Source organism: Larimichthys crocea, chromosome VIII (assembly GCF_000972845.2).
Source record: "Larimichthys crocea isolate SSNF chromosome VIII, L_crocea_2.0, whole genome shotgun sequence".
Lineage (NCBI taxonomy): Eukaryota > Metazoa > Chordata > Actinopteri > Sciaenidae > Larimichthys > Larimichthys crocea.
The window spans coordinates 17,128,591-17,145,842 of NC_040018.1; the positions used below are offsets into that span (position 1 = coordinate 17,128,591).

The following is a 17,252-nucleotide window of genomic DNA, read 5'->3' on the forward strand; positions in this document are numbered from 1 at the left end:
TCTTCCAGCTCCAGGAGCATCCTGAGTAACATCTGAGTCATCATCATTGCACTTAATCTGATAAATACACTTCACATGCCTGAGGCACAGGGCCAACCAGGTGTTGACTCCTGAAATGTCTCAACTTGTGTTTACCAGTGCAGTCTGACATCACAGGGAGAAAAACACATAGATGTACATGGAGGAAGTATTAAAGTCAAAGTAATGATACCTCAGTAAAGAAAACGTAAAGCATCGAACTGGTAAAAGTACAGACATATTAGCAGAAAAAGTAAATTACTCTTAATTATTTTGTTACATTCATCATCTTTATTGGAATATAACATTTCAAGTGGAAATAGCATTTGAATATGGCCAGATTTAGTACTTTTTATATAATATATGATATTTTATAAGCTGATCATACATTTTACATGTCAAATTATTTTTCAGTGCTCAATCACTGACAGACACAAACATGCATACATAACTCTGCTAACACAACATGAAAAACAGGTGCAGACACACAAAGTACAATACATCACACACACAACACTCAATATGAAGACAGGACTCTTCAGTGGTAATGTGGTGTAGATATCTCAGGGGACTGGAGGCTGCTTCTGTGTTTGGGGTTGAAATATTTTGGGGTGTTTGGGACATGCAGTGACTCCCAGACCAGGTACCAGTACATCCCCACATAATCATAGCTTTTTTCTTGTGCTACCCACAGAAATGTAAACAGTTGTTGTGTTAGTTTATTGCTGTTGAATGATTGTATTTCTCTCTCTCTCTCCTTCATTTTTTTCCTTCTGTTTAGTCTTGTGAAGGCAAAGTTTAAACTGGATAAAAACCACAACTACAGTGAAAGAAATACCCATCTCTCTCTCTGTGACGCATGTTCACACACTAAGAGATGTTTTTTTTTTTTTTGCAATACAGAGAGATAAACAGTACAATTTACACTGAATTGAATTGACTCAGTGAGAGAGCAGAAGCTCTCATCTACGCTGTCGCTTTTCTTATCTCAGCACAAAACAAGCCCGCAGCCAATTAAGACAAATTGCCGCTTCCTCTCGGCCTCTGTTATCAGAAATACAGATTTAATCTTAATTGCTATCTTCTGGTATTTCCTCAGTTCATGTGTGCAGTTACGCAAACCTGATATCTGATATTGGAGGCTGCTAATGCAAAAGTTTCCACTGAAGATGTTCACTCTCTTTCTACAGTGAGTGAGACTTCAGGAAACCATGACGCACTCAGAGGGCTGAGCTCTTTTTAAGGGGAGTTTGACTGTCTGAGACAGTTATTTCTTCACCACGCAAAGGAAGCAACAGTTTGAAAAAAAAGCGGTGTCCTGTATATTTTTCTCGGGCGTTTTGATAAAGAAAGACAAACCTGAGGATGAAACTGCTCCTGTTCTTCGTTGTCTCCTGCCTCGCCTTACATAACGCAAAGGGTAAGCCGACAGTTCATGATGAGAAAATACGTCTGTCTCTTGTCTCTGTGTCTTAGTACACTTCATGTGGAGTCGATATCTTTAGACAGGTTGTAGTGGAAACAAGTGAAATCATTTTCAATGTGACATCCTCACAACAACAGAGCAGTTGGTGACCCAAACTGTAGTCTGAGGGTCTTTAGGGGTCTTTGATTGACATGAGAAATGAGGAACTGATTCACTTCACTGGTATTTAACTCATGTTAGCATTGTGTCATTACCGTGAGTTGGTTAATTATGACTCATGAAGTAAAATTCAGGGCTTCTCAGAAAACACAACTTAAAAAATAAACATCTGCAATATTCAGTTCCTACATTATGTTGTAATGAGGAAGGAAGACTTTGTGGATCAGGAGGGGAAAGTTATGTGGGACCCCCCCTTTTGCCTGCACTAGTTCATATTATATTCGGAAAGAGAAAAGGCGTTTCGGTTTCCGAGTAAGGTTTCGATGTGGCTTGTTGAACATTGTGTACATGTAGGGGGACTTTTTGGCCTTTTACCGTCAATGCTATGACGTTAGTGTCATTTTTTTTTCAGTATAGAGGAAGAAAACCTTAATAGATTAAAACAAAACAAAAAATCTTGCTGAATTATATAATATAATTATATAGAATCAGTTATTATAAATCAAAAGGTAGAAGGCTATTATAGACTCTATTTATGAGTCAGTAATATATGTTCGGTATATCAAGCTTATGATCTTATTTAAAAGACTAAAAAACTGTTCTTGTAGTTATTGGATCCATTATAAGCCTAAACATGAACAGCAGCTGAAACAATTCAGTAGAATTACGAATAAAAATGAAATGATAAAATGACACTGTATTTTACTTGAGGTGTCACAACCAATAGACATTCAGGCTCTTGACACCAATCAACCAGGCCATTTGCCTTTATTGTGACAGTTTCATCATCCATCAGCCAAAGTATGTGGCATGAACTCACCCATCTAAAAACACACAATTTCCAGTTAAGCGGTCTTGATACTATTCTCAGACATTAATAGCTTATGTGACAGATGGTGGAAGATTACAGTCTCTTATCAACGTGATTCAGAAATATTACACCACCCTTTCAGAAGGAAAATGTTGTTGTTGAGAGAGCCATTAAACTTTCAAACAATGCCAAGATATGCACCAATGTGGACAAAACAGGAAATGGCAATTTTCATAGAGCATTTGCATTTGTGTGATTTTTGTTTGATGCAGATTTCATAAAACCCAAAACAGTCAAGAACCCCTGATCAGATGATTGACTTTGGTGGTTTATGCAATAATTTTATAGCTTCTTGCCTTGAAACACTTGATAGTTGTCGACTAGTTTCTTCACACTGGATGTTGCTGTAAAAAATAACCGTTAATACTTTTAGCATCACATAAGCTCAACGATCAACTTGCTGCAATGTGTTAAGGAAAGGCTGCAATGTTGTTACTTCCTTTTCTTACACTTTGCTGAAAAAAAACAAACATCTCCAAAGCCCATTAGGCCGACCTCACTTTACCCTGTTGCAGAATAATGTTGTAATCTCCTGAAACACTCTGAACATGTAACTAGTAAACCCTAATTGTCACACTGAACTGATCCAGATGAGCAACCAGATGTTGCCCAAGAACATAAAATGTTTCATGAAAAACAAAAACAAAAAATGATCTCTATCTCTCTCTCCATCTCTAGGAGCTCCTCAAACTGCTGTGTATAAGTTTGTGAGATGTAACCCTGAGGGCGACCAGGCCAACTGTGTGACTCAACAAAGTCCAGAAATGGCATGGAGTCCTGAACTACCAGCCAAACTGCCTGCGTCAGCTGCCCAGTATTTGTAAGTATTTGTGTGTGTGTGTGTGTGTGTGTGTGTGTGTGTGTGTGTGTATGTCAGTGAGAGTGTGCAAACTTGGGATGTGATGGTTTATTTGCTCTGCGAGTTTTTCAGAGCAAGGTGAGAGAGTCTTGGTGGCAGTGAGTTCACTTCACTGTCAAAACAACCATCTCTGTGATAATATATTACACTGTTGTCAGATAAATGCAGACTTTAAATATAGAAATGCTGATGCTGCATTGGATCTGTTATCTTGGTTAGCATAACTCCAGCAACACAACCTCTATCTGCATGAAGTGTGTGTGTGTGTGTGTGTGTGTGTGTGTGTGTGTGTGTGTGTGTTTGAGACATATAAGTGTGAGGTAGGAGGCCAAGAAAAGCCAAAATAGAAGACAACGTGGAGGGATAAAGAAAGACAGAGAGACTGACAGGGAAAAGACAGCAAGCTTAGAGCTGGAATAAAAAAAGACCTAAAGAGTTTATGGTCGATTTCAAATTGTCACAGAATACAGAAGCATGAGGATATGTAATCTAAAGCAATAGATGCTGATGTATGTCTGATAATTTTACCTCACCTTCACAAGATTATTTTTAGGTTGATTTTTGTGTGAAGTACACATGCCTTAAACAGGATACAGCAGCAAAGATGGTGAATTTATAGACAGCATATGCAAAAAAACTTAAAATATATATATATATAAATAAGGAGTGCAATAGAAACGTACTTTTGATCAATATCAGCATATTACATCTTATAAATGTTATCTTATCCTGGCATGTGTGCTTGTGGTGAAGGACTGCTGAGCTCTCTGGAAGCATACTTGAGCTCTGTGTACTGCAGACTCCAATAAAGAGAGAGAGTATAGTGAGTGCAGAGCATCTTGTTGACACTGTCTACAGAGGTAGATACCATGTACTATAATGATGTGGGCGTAAATCCACTAATTGCATGATTTACTTCTGTTACATATTCTGCTCTTTTGTCACTCCACACTGTCATATTAAAAACCATAGATGCCATCATTATATGCTGCTCGGCTAACAAGACATCTAAGAGATTTATTATGACTACCATACTGTGGTATGTCATCATGTTTCCTATGACCAAAAAAAAAGTAGATTAATGTTTGTCTCTCTGGGATGCGCTTGTTGGGTGAGCTCTCTCTCCAGTTAATATCCAACCCAAGTTTGACATTCTGGGATAGGTCAAACTCCTTTGTACCTTTGTGTAGAAACAATTTAGTGAATCAATTTCAAATCTAACTAAAGGAAGGGTTCTTAAGCAATTGTTTTGATCATTAAGGCAAGTCAGTGAGACACATTTAGTGTGAGGGTGTCACTCAAAATCGAGCATATATGTCATATATAAAGAACTCATAAGAGCTAAGATCTTCTTCAGTCCTCTGCTGTGATTATCAACAAAAGTATTGGATTTTCACAAAAGTTCATATGTCATAATTGCTTTGTTGTTACCATTTTGTTTCAGGAAATGCATACATTTTTATGTTTGTACATTACAAGAAATAAAACATTCTTAAATTGAAGCCAATATAAGCCTTTTAGCAATTGGTGTTTTTTTTCTGAGGTTGTGCTGTGCATTTTGTATATGCATGCTCTTAATATACATTTATATAGTGTATATGCACACCTCAAAACCACAGCTTTGGCCTCTGGTGTGGAAACTAGTTCTGTTTTTCATATCTTCTTCAAAGTTCAAAATAAAAAATAAACTGCCTCTTCTGACAAAATTAATAGTTTCACCTTAGAAGGAATTCAAACCTGTCTTTAATCACTGTCCAAATTGTTGCATTTAGTCCAACTTGAATGTCAAGACATCCGGTTCCTCTTTTAGAGTTCCTCTGAAGTGACACTGATCGTATCAGTAAAAACCTTTGGACTTTAAAAAGGGGAACTTTAAAAAAATTTATACCACAAATCATATTTTTTTTTGCTGCAGGTCATCTGCAATGTTGTTGAAATCACGCACTCTGTTTTGAATGGGTTTAATCAGCCGTGGCTGATTATTTAAATAATGTAAACTCACAGATATTATACACAGTATATACAATATATGATTATGGCTTCATGTCACATTTTATGAAGCATATTACCTGTATCAGATAGCTATGTACAAAAAGACACATGAACACATTTTATACTGTATGTTACTCCACTGAGCCACTACTATCATATGATTTTATCTCATCTAATAAATAAAATTGTATAATAGTCCAGCTAAGAATTAGACAATAAATGATTTGGTATCACTGAGCAGAGATACTAAGTATAAGAGAGGTAAAAAGTGTAGACGACAGAGAAATCGTGATTGGTGACAGAATTAATAAAATAAATAAAGAATTTTGTTTTTCAAATTTTTTGCTGTTAAACAGAATCTTATCTGGCCTCCTTCGTCATTTTAGCTTGCTTGAAACCACTAGGGACTCAGCAGCAGCCCTCCCTTTTGCAACTCGCCTTGAACAGGAAGCCATAGGGAAGTGTTGAGAGGAAGTGGGCTGTTACACTTGGTAGGCTGCTGCTTCTGGTCTATTGTTTGTACCTGTGTATGTGCCATACTAGTCTGATACTTGTGCTTGAGAAATACCTGATTAAATATAAAAAGGATACAACAACCTGGTGATTAGTACAAAACTAAAAATATGATGAACGACTCAGTCAGGTCAAGTCAGGTTAACATAAGTTAAGTTAACAAGGTCTTGATGATCATAAATTCACTATTTAGCAGGTCTAAAAGTAGAGTTACTTTAAGTGGTTTTAACTTTAAAACCATCAGAAGTAGCAGGTTATGAGTTGAGAGTATTGGCTTTGTATTGACATTTTTTCAAAGATTGTATACACACCAAACTTCATGAATCAATAAAAATTATAGTCTCAACAAGAGAAGTATCATTAGTATGAAAACAAAAAACAAAACAAACTGTAATTTAGTTGTTATTATTTATATGTGCAGTATAGCTGCAACTAATGATTATGTTCATTATCCTATCACTAACCTGCTCATTATTTCCCCAGTTAATCATTTGGCCTGTTATAAGCCCAGCAGATGAGAAGCTGGAGCAGGCGAATGTTTGTCATTCCTGTTTGAAAACTTACAACGTGATGAATCTGAATAGTTCATGATTGATTTTTTGTCGATCAATTAATCATTGCAGCTCTAATGAGCAGAGTTTGACTAAAAGGCATTTTAAAAAATAAATCTGCTGAAGGAAGAATGTTTCTCTATGCTTATCTTTAATGTGAGGTTAAGACCTGTTCATGAGGAACTTATACACTTGTGTAACGCACTAACACAAGTGTGATGTAATCACAGGTTGGGAAAATTAAATGTAGAAACACTGAATCAAAGATATGCTTATCTTTAATGTGAGTTCAAGACCTGTTCATTTGAGGAACTTATACACTTGTGTAGCACACTTACACAAGTGTGATGTGATCACAGGTTGGGCAAATTAAATGTAGAAACACTGAGACTACACCCGCGAAACTAAACTACAGCAACACGGCAAAATTGTTTACTACATCAAAGATATTGTCAGCGCTATCAGAGTGATCAATAAAACAGATAGACAATCATGCACTCTACTACCACAGCAACATCAACCTGACTTGCACCAATATACACAATACTGTAGCATATTACCAGTTTAACTGTATATTTAGCAATTAGTATTTTATATAGTCATGATTATGATTCTCTGTTTTCTATTGTGGTTTTAGCTAGCCTATTTAGTTTATTCTATATTTGAATTAGTTCATTGTTTGCATTGTTTTTGTATTTTTGATTTATGCTGTATCTGTCTGATTGTTAGCTGTAGCTGATTTCTGCAGACTACACAATGCTTTGTTTGGTTGACGATGGCTGTGTTATTCAAGAACCACCTGAAACTTTGAGTGCACAGGCCAACTTTAGGTTGCATGTCTGTATTTTCCTGCAGCAGAGACATCTTAGGAATCGACCCAAAGAGTATATATCACATCACACAGAGCTGCTTAGGCTACACATACACATCTTTGTATGGCAGTGGCATACTGATCCTGAGCGGTTTTATTTCAGACCACAGCAGAAGGCTCAGCTAAACTAAAAAAAAAAAAAGCTATCGGACTCATAAAAAAGCAACACAGCCACCATGCTACTTGTAAATGCACTTGAACTGGTATGTTGCTACTGTATTAGGAAGCTTGAAAGCTCCAGCATACACACAGTGAGAATGGACTGTACACTGTTGTAGAAGACAACTGGCACCCAGAAGTTATAGTATTTAAACTCATGTATTCTGGTTTTAAAATCAGGGGAAATGATTTTTATGCTTTTAAGAGTTTGTAAGTAGTATTGAACTTTTGTGTGGCAACAAATATCACTGATAAATTGTTGATTAAAGTAACAAGTGAAGATCTCAGTTTTGTTCTCTTTGGCATCACCTATGGTGATAAAGTGTAATTGCAGGTTTGTTGGTTTCAGGTTGTTGTTTTTTTGTTTACCTGTGTCATGTCAGTCAGCTGGCATTTGGCACCTGGCCCATGCCTCCATAACAGTTCAAGAAAAGAGAATGATGTCCTTTCAGATGGTAAATATATATTAGTATGCTGCTGTTCACACAAAGCAGTTAGTTGGAGAGCGAGTCTGTTAGGTTAGCTGGACAAACGGACAAACCACTGCTGGGTTAAAATGTGAAAACACATCATTAACTCTGTGCCACTTGTAATTTCTCGTGCGAATGTTGCCACACACCCTGAATGTAAATGTAAATGCAAGGCTGTCATCTGCAGTTACAGCAATCAGTGATAGATAGTGACAGACATTTATTTAAATAAATAGCTCATAGAGAGTCTAGTTTTTAGTTTGGGAAATTTGTTGTTGCTACGCAGTGAAATTGTTATTGATGGTGACGTAACATGAACCGAATTATTATTTACCAAAGTATTGCTGTACTAACATGTCCAAGTCACACTGTACCTTGATCGCTTTGGATACAAGCGTCAGCTGAATGACTAAATGTAAATTTATTCAGTTAGCATTTATTTTATGACTGACTCTAATTGTGTTTCCAGAGAGGCAGAGCCTGTTCAGGATGACAGCCCAATGTGGGAGGATGGACCCGTGTTTGGTTCTGGAGATCATGAAGGCTCTGGTTATGCAGCTGAAGATAATACCATGGCAGACAAGGCTGAAAGTGAGACAGGCTCTGGTGAATCCTGGACAGAGAAAGGTATGGAGCTAGATTAATTATTTTGGGATATTTTTCTAGATCCTTCTTTTTTGTTTGTTTTGTTCTGTGTAATCTGATCTGTCCTTGTTTTTTCTGCTTGTAGATGGGGAAGGCATGTTCATGAGGATGTTCCCTAGCAGGTCTCTGTTTGGTGAGGCAAAACCAGCAGAGCATGAGCTGAGAGAAGATCACCTTCTTCAGCCATAAACTGTACATCAACATCCTAACAGACACACATTGCCACCGTATATATTCAAAAAATTAAATAGATATGACATCACCACCTTGTGGCGGACCAAATATAAGCCAGCTATTTGCATTTGTAGTGCTATTGATGGGAGTTATTTTCTTAAGGGCCAAAAGAACAAGTGTTTATATTGAAACTGTAGCCGACAAAAGAATAATCTGGCATATCTGGCAGTGACTGGCATATGTGCTTTATGTGGAAAAGATGCGAATATGCTTATTTTAATAGAAAATCTAAAACGTGCTTTTAAATAAATACTAATGCAATGACGCCTTTGTCCACGCATTGCTCACTCTGTGCAGCTGTGGTTTAAGTCTTTTCTTCTTTCTTTTTTTTTTTTGTTGAGGCCTGTGTACCTTTAAGACACACGAAACAAAGACTTATTTATATATATTTGATCCCTTTGTCTCAAATGTTGTGACACTTTACACTTACCCAGGGGGTTTATGCAACATATTTTGTGAACTTCCTGCTTCAGCAAGATTTAGAGAGAATCTTGCGAAGTCAAATTCCTCAGGAATGGATTAATGCTTTCTTAACCACTGTGAGCTGAAACATACTCAAAACATGTAACGTGCACATGCATGCATTTCAACGTGCTCTGCACTGTCTATTTTGCATTGGAAATACTTCTATCAATAAAGGATGTATAACAACAGTATCCAGTTGTGTTTTCTCCTCAATCATTCGGACACAATTTAATATATAAATCTACTAAACATAGAGAATGTTTATTTAGTGCAGTACTAATCATAAATACTTAGACATTGTGTGTGTACACTGTGTTATTACTGATAATAAAGGTGAATATGACAGAGAACATTAAGTAGAACAAAGCCAATACAATTGAAGCTCAGTAGGTTTTTTCTAACACACCAAACAATAGGATTCATGCACAAAACACAACAGATTATTCCAGTATTAGCTGATCAAACACGGGTGTATGTTGTATTGGTGTGCATGTCTACGTTGTAACTAGAAATAGTAAGTAGAAACTAGATTTCTAGTAGTAGAAAGTAGAAAAATACCAAAGATATTTATTATGAGGAAATCATGGAGCAGTGTGGTTATTAGGTTTGTCCAACAGAGAGCGCTGATCAGCTTCATTTAAATGTAAAGTGGTCCAATAAGTACACATTTTGGTCACATTATTAATTTGCCATATTACAGGGTGCATCCATCCATTATCTGTAACTGCTTATTATCCTCATCAGGGTGGGGCTGGAGCCTAAACCCAGCTGACTTTGGGCGAGACCCTGGACGAATCATCAGCTTATCACAGGGCACACAATAAACTTTTATTTCTGATTGTTATGAATTGTGTGCCTGGTGTCATCAGGGATAAATGTTAACCTAACACACACACACACAGACAGACAGACAGACACACACACACACACAGACAGACACACACACACACACACACATGACCCGGGTCACGTGACGGGCAGCCTTGATACTACCTCCTGGTTCAGAGACAGACTGGCTACACGGAGCGAGGCTAGCTGTTAGCTTCAACTAGTCTAGACGGCCGAGATGGTGAGTGTGTGAAAACAAGCATCAGCTGTTCGGACTACTAGCCAGAGATGAATCGGGGTATTTATCTATAACAACCCAGCATCAACACGGACCTCTGGTTTCACTTGACAGCCGCTAATTCACATTTAAAACCTGACAGGAAAGCTAGCTGGGGCTGGTCCAGTTAGCACCAGATACGAGGCCGTCTCTGCGCTCTCTGCACTGATGTTGTTGTTTTTTGCTGTAGATAACAGACATATTGAGTAAACGTGTTGATTAATATCTGTAGAAGTGAGTTTAGCTTGTTTGATTTTGTGGCATCGGTGATGTTAAGGCGAGCTAAGGTCGCTGCTCAGCGCGATGCAGGGTGAAGTCATGTCACATGCATGCTGGACTACAACTCATGACTTTGAGTAAATGTGTTTTAAAGGACGTGCTGAATGAATGAAGGGCTGATCACATCTGTTGACTTGGTAAAGGACAACACTGCGAGTTGATAGGCGCTGTGTTTACCATGTTATTGGCTCCTGTGTTGCCCCCTCTTCCTTGTGGTTGGTCTCCCCTGACATATTGACTATTGAGGCGGCTCCTGCATGCTGCATGTGTTTGTGTGCCAGCTCAGAGGGAAATAATGTGTTGGTGCAGCTGGAAAAACAAAGACAGGGGAGTAGCTGTGTGGTTTTTACCTGCACACATTAATTTACACACACACTCAAGGTATGTTACTAACCCATCACAAACAGCTAGATGACATTATCTATCATTAGCAGCCTCAGTCCTGTCACGACAATCTATAATGTCAGGCTGACTTTGTGTTTCACTCTCTTAAATCAAGATAAGCGCGTAGCCTGCTGATAGTAGAAGATTTGCCACTCTGGTCATATCTGCCTGATATGTTTTGTTTGTGTTGTGAGTTGTTCTAGACCCCTCTTGACATTTCCAGAAACGTGAAAACTGTGAACATAAAAGAAAGAAAGAAAATGTGCTATTGAGGGCTGATAAGCAAATGTTTTCTTCTGCCTAAAGCCACATCATAATTTACTGTGGATTAAGGGATTATTCCTTCATGCAATCTGTTTCAACATATTGTTCCGACTTTGAGAGAATTGGCTATAGTACATCTAAAGTTGTCTGTCCACGTCTGTGTAATACGATGTATTTTGTGTGTGTGTGTTTTTTTTATAGAGTTTCCTAGGAGGTTTGTTTGGGCCGGTATGTGAGATAGATGTACTGCTGAACGATGCAGAGAACAGAAAGACAGCCGAGTTGAAGACAGAAGATGGGAAAGTGGAAAAACACTACCTGTTCTACGATGGAGAGTCTGTGTCTGGCAAGGTAAACTGAGTTTACATTCATTTTAAAGTGGGATGCAGAGCACCATGAGATTCACCAACACATGAAGCAGTCGTTTTAGTTATTAGTTAACTGTACTTGTCAGCAGATAATAGGGCTTCTCTGCCATCTCCCAGTCTATTTTGGGATTGCTCTTGTTAACCGAGCCCAGTGGGAAATTAAGGTTCTTCTGATGTGTGTGCAAGAATTACTCTGACAGTGGGAGGAAGTGAAGCATCTATGTTTCCACATATATATCAGCTGATATATATCTGCTTTATTAAGTCATACTGCAGGCTTTCCGATACTACATTCACTTGTGATATTTGCCTGATTGCCTGAATTGCTTTCTTCTGTCATCAAACAGGTTTTTTTTTTTCTAAATATATCAACTTGTTTGGACCAGAATTTGCACCAACATGAAAATGTATAGAAATGCAGTATCAGCAGATATGTAATCACAGGGGATAGCTCTTGTCAGGGATATTTTTTGTGTTCTATAGAAAGAGGCTGTTCTGTTTTTTTCCTATATTTGTAAAGTAAAATATTTTCTCCATCTACCATTGTGACGACAAGCTTTTTGGTTCATATGATGCTTCTTAATCTCTCTCAAGGTGAATCTAAATGTGAAGCAGGGAGGAAAGCGGCTGGAGCATCAGGGCATCCGCATCGAGTTTGTCGGGCAGATAGGTGAGCATGAGTTTGCATTCACTGCTTTATTTCCCTGTGCTCTGCAAGTGGTATAACTCTCTTGTTGCTCCGATGTTAGTAAGATGGTGCTGATGAATATATTTTGTTTCCTACTCACCTTGCACACAGCTCTGTGGAATATTTGAAACGTTGAAACGTAGCTGGCAAACTGCATGTCAAGAGCACGCTGTTGGCTTTCTCATGTGGCTAAAAAGGTTTAACGGAGCATGTGGTGGTCATGTGCAGCTTGCAATAGAGATGCTAAACCCTCCTCTGGCTCTATTTGCAGGAGGTGGAGGGTAATGAGAGCAGTGTGTTGAAAGAGCGTGGAATCCCGAAATGAAACCAGTATATGTAGAATATTTTGCAGTGTGTTTAAACTGTGCTGAATCATACTCGAACCACTCTGCTGAATCCACTCTGCTGTATTTCAGAGCTGTTCTCTGATAAGAGCAACACCCATGAGTTTGTGGACTTGGTGAAAGAGTTGGCTCTGCCCGGAGAACTCACCCAGAACAGGAGCTACGACTTTGAGTTCATGCAGGTGGAGAAGCCCTATGAGTCCTATACCGGAGCGAATGTCAGGCTAAGGTATACTTACTCCACATTGTATCAATTAAATTGGTGTTACGTGTTTTAGTTTCATATGATGGTTTTAATGGGCAGTTAAGAGCAGGGCAACAGTTTATCTTGCACTGCTATCAATAAGTATATTGATATATACATTTTTTATTTATATTATTATCAATAATCGTCATCAAAAATGGTTTATTAATGGATAACTAAAGTGATTTTTAGTTGCAGCCCTATGTAATTGATAATATATGTAAGATACGCAGATTGTCTTTGGATGGCAGCATGTTTTGCACTGTTGTCAGGCTGACTGTTAAAACTTGCGTTGTCTGTGTCTTGCAGGTATTTCCTCAGGGTGACAATAGTTCGTCGTCTGTCTGACTTAGTGAAGGAGTACGAGCTGATTGTTCACCAGTTAGCCACCTACCCAGATGTCAACAACTCGATTAAGATGGAGGTCGGCATCGAAGACTGTCTGCACATTGAGTTTGAATACAATAAATCCAAGTAAGATCAACTTTAATTTGCTTTCTCAGTGAATCCAAAATAAGGCCAGTTCGAGCAGCTTCTCTTGACGTGTCTCGTTATTAGATACCACCTCAAGGACGTCATTGTTGGGAAGATCTACTTCCTGCTGGTCAGGATCAAGATCCAACACATGGAGCTGCAGCTCATCAAGAAGGAGATAACAGGCATAGGTAAGAATCCAGGACAGGTGGAGCATAAGCAGCACGACCAACTTTTTAGTTAAGACCCTGTGGTTGGTTTGCTCTTTTGTAAACTGATTACGTCCCCAAAAAAAGCATAGAAACTTCAGTCAGCTCTGCTCCACTTTATCATATTCTAGCCTACTCGCTTAATGTAATCGTTGTCCTCCTTTTCAGGTCCCAGTACTACCACAGAGACAGAAACGGTTGCAAAGTATGAGATCATGGATGGAGCTCCAGTTAAAGGAGAATCAATCCCTATCAGACTGTTCCTCGCAGGTAAGTGTTTCTCTCCCCTCTCGTCTCGTTACAATTTAAGAATATGGTAGACATTTTATAGTATGTTTAGCACTGGCCTGTTTTTACTTTGTGCGAGAGCTTATCTGACAACATACCATATTTTGTGTTTCCTTACAGGATATGACTTGACACCCACCATGAGAGATGTCAACAAGAAGTTCTCTGTACGCTACTTCCTTAATCTGGTGCTGGTGGATGAAGAGGACAGAAGATACTTTAAACAACAGGTAACACACACACGTGCAACATGAATCGTATTCTGTCAGTGAGCTGATATCTGTAACTATTTCTCCAACACAATGAGACTCGCATGAAAAATGAAAATCATCCAAGTTGTGTCTGTTAGAGAGATTTTTATTTTAAGTATTTATTTTTAAGTTTTTTAAGTTTTCCTTCATTCGTTCCCCTGTCCGTCTTTAGGAGATTGTTTTGTGGAGAAAAGCTCCAGAGAAACTGAGGAAAAGAAACTTCCATCAGCGCTATGAGTCACCTGAGCCCCGAACCCAGCCGGTTAACGCAGAGCAGCCAGAGATGTGAGGGTGCTGCTATGAACTGAAAATACACACAGATACACCCCAACTCTTCACTGCTGAACAGCCAGAGGTGTGAGGGCTGCCCCACTGTCTCCCTGGACTGAGAAATGTCTGTATACATGAATACACATAACATACCTTCAGGCACCTCCCACCCTCTCTCCCTCTCTCTCTCTGTCACCACTTCACAGCTTCAGATGCGAGCTGTCCAACACACTCGTATACAGGCGCACAAGCATACAATCCAAGTAGGCTGAATGCTAAATGTTACCAGAAGTGTGCAAATCAAACCGACCCAAGTAAGGAACAGTGAGGTCGCCTATTTGATCTTGGCGTCACAGACTGAAAACACACACACATGCACACACAAGTGAAGCCATAAAGTCTCAGTTTGCTGAATGCATAATAAAACAGGAGCAACGATGGGGGGGGAAAAAGGAGCTGGCTACAGACCACCACACCATTTATTCCCTTCTTCTGCAACAGGAGCTTCTTCTTTGTTTGCGTATGTGGACAGCTTTAATCCTGGACTGTCTCTGGCATCCTCCCTCCTACGCCCTCCTCAAAATAACACTCTCTCTAGACTCCAGCCAGTGATTGAAAGTATTCAAAGCATGTAAGGATCAGCCTGATCGGAGGACCCGATGGGCTGTGCTACAAAAATACCTGAGTTTAAGCTATCATGATATCGCTGTCCATCAAACTTTCAGAGCTGCTTTTAGACATTACCTTTATTATTAATTAATCTGTGGCTTCTCAATTAATGAATCACTTAGTCTATGAAATGTCTGAAACAAACTGTCTTGTTTTGTCTGACTGAGCAGTCTAAAACAACCAAATATTCAATTTGCAGATACATAATGAAGAGAAACAAAGCTCACGTTGGAGAAACTCGAACCTTCTTAAAATGACTGAAACGGTTAATCAATCATCAAAATAACTGACGATTAGTTTGTGTGTATTGACTAATCAACTCATCGGCTAATGGTTTAAAAGAATAAAAACATTCAGCATCTCTGTTAAAGATCCCTGGGTTCAAATACAACATTTCAGTCTTGAATATTAGATGCGGTTTTCACTGACGGGGTCTGTCAGGTCAAACAGGATTGCCTCCAAATGTATCTAAAGATTCCCTCTGTGTCTCAAGATGTTTCTCTGACACGAGACGTTTTGTTCGATCTGCAAAGTGTCGTTTATTTATGACTATTCTCTTTATGGAAAATCTTTGTTGTTTGTCTTTCAGAGTCGCTTCACCCAAATTTGCAAAATAAAAATATGTATATATTCCAAACCAGATATGTGGATTTCCATGAGCATGACAGATGGAATTCCATTGACCATTTCGGCAGAGATACGTTTAGAAACTTTGACATTAATTTGAGAATGAGTATTAAATATGTTTATGTGTGATTTGGGTGAACTGAACCTTTCCGTTCACGGCTGGTGTCAGCTGACTATCACTTTGGTTGATGTAAGAAAAAGATTTTCTTTTGATTTCTAAAATTCAAAGCTTAGAAACGTTGAAAGTTGAGCAAACTGAACGTTCTGCCATCACTACACAAGTAGCAGTTTCTGTTTACATTTTAGACGATTCAATAGAAAAATGAAATGATGCTCGCCATGACCATCAGACTGTAGATTCACCGTTCATGTCAGTTTCTCTCTTTTTTTTTCTTTTTTTTTTCAGAGCGAGCAGTGTTTTCTGAGCCTGTCTGTTTGCTATCAGTAGAGTACTCATGTTAATAAATGGCTCATGTCTGATATTTTAAGCACTGGAAGGGATGCAGTATCACTGTAAAATCCAACAATATTCCACTGTGACGCTCAGACCGGCTGTTTAGGTCTTGCTTTAAAGAGAAACACACACACACACACACATACAGTTTGGTGATGGTACCGGTCTTGTGTGTAGGTTCCCTTAAACTCTGATCTGTGGCCAGTTTTGCACTTTCCCCTCCGATGCTTAACTTTTTTTTCCGAAAGGTGGCATGGAAACTAAAACTAAACATCACTCAAGGACCACTTCACCTCAGAGATCTCCTGTATCTGTAATGGAAAATGATACTGTCCTTTATATATCACTACTTCTTTTAATTGGACTTAAGTACAATATTTTGTTGCTTTATGTCACTTTCATGTGCAAGTCATGCTGTTACATGTTTCATTTTATAAACCTCTGAACACATCTACAGTTCAGACGTATGTGTGTTTATTCACATGAGTGAGTTTTGACAGTCTGCTCTTCTTTTGTTTGCGAACTGTGTAATTTATTTGCAAGTAATTGTTTCTTTGTTTTTGCCTATGGGACATATTTTCTGTCTTTCTGAATACTGTACAGGTAGGGTTTGTTTGGTGTACCTTTTTAAATACCTTCAAAGGTAATGAAGAGACACTTAAATGCCAAAACTCTCTGCCCCCGTCTCATCTTCTGCATGTTAATCTTTACACAATGTCTAATCATGCCATCGACTTGTGTGTGTGTGTGTGTGTGTATGATAATATGTGTATATACACCAAACCCAAATATATAGCTAAAATGAATCGTGAATAAAGCAAATTTATACTGAATATCTTTTTGAACAGCACTTTTTCTTTAAACGATCATTACACAGCATATAGTCAGGAGAGTTCACTTCAATTCTTTATTGTCAGTCATGTTTATATTATCATCATATTAGCTATTCAGCCTGTTGTTGGTGTGTAAAATACCCACGGCCTTCATCCCCGTTCAATACGGTTGTGTGCATCCAGCTTTTTCAATTTCTCTGGGATGTACACGTGAACGAACAAAAGCACCTTGCTTCTTATTGATCTTCATGGTTACTGTTGTTTTGGT

At 38.5% G+C, this 17,252-nt stretch overlaps 2 protein-coding genes across 2 annotated transcripts; both read left to right on the top strand.

Moving 5' to 3' along the window:
* The first annotated feature begins 1,270 nt into the window (after nt 1-1,270).
* Nucleotides 1,271-9,424, top strand: srgn (serglycin). Its single transcript, XM_010732358.3, has 4 exons — nt 1,271-1,438; nt 3,153-3,294; nt 8,359-8,516; nt 8,620-9,424. Exons 1-4 carry the CDS (start codon nt 1,384-1,386, stop codon nt 8,721-8,723), a joined length of 459 nt encoding a protein of 152 aa, XP_010730660.1. The 5' UTR covers nt 1,271-1,383; the 3' UTR covers nt 8,724-9,424.
* A 741-nt stretch (nt 9,425-10,165) lies between these two features.
* vps26a (VPS26, retromer complex component A) lies at nt 10,166-16,984 on the top strand. The gene is made up of 9 exons (XM_010732357.3): nt 10,166-10,302; nt 11,467-11,616; nt 12,228-12,303; nt 12,738-12,894; nt 13,219-13,383; nt 13,468-13,574; nt 13,761-13,862; nt 14,001-14,110; nt 14,304-16,984. Exons 1-9 carry the CDS (start codon nt 10,300-10,302, stop codon nt 14,418-14,420), a joined length of 987 nt encoding a protein of 328 aa, XP_010730659.1. The 5' UTR covers nt 10,166-10,299; the 3' UTR covers nt 14,421-16,984.
* Nucleotides 16,985-17,252: the final 268 nt, after the last annotated feature.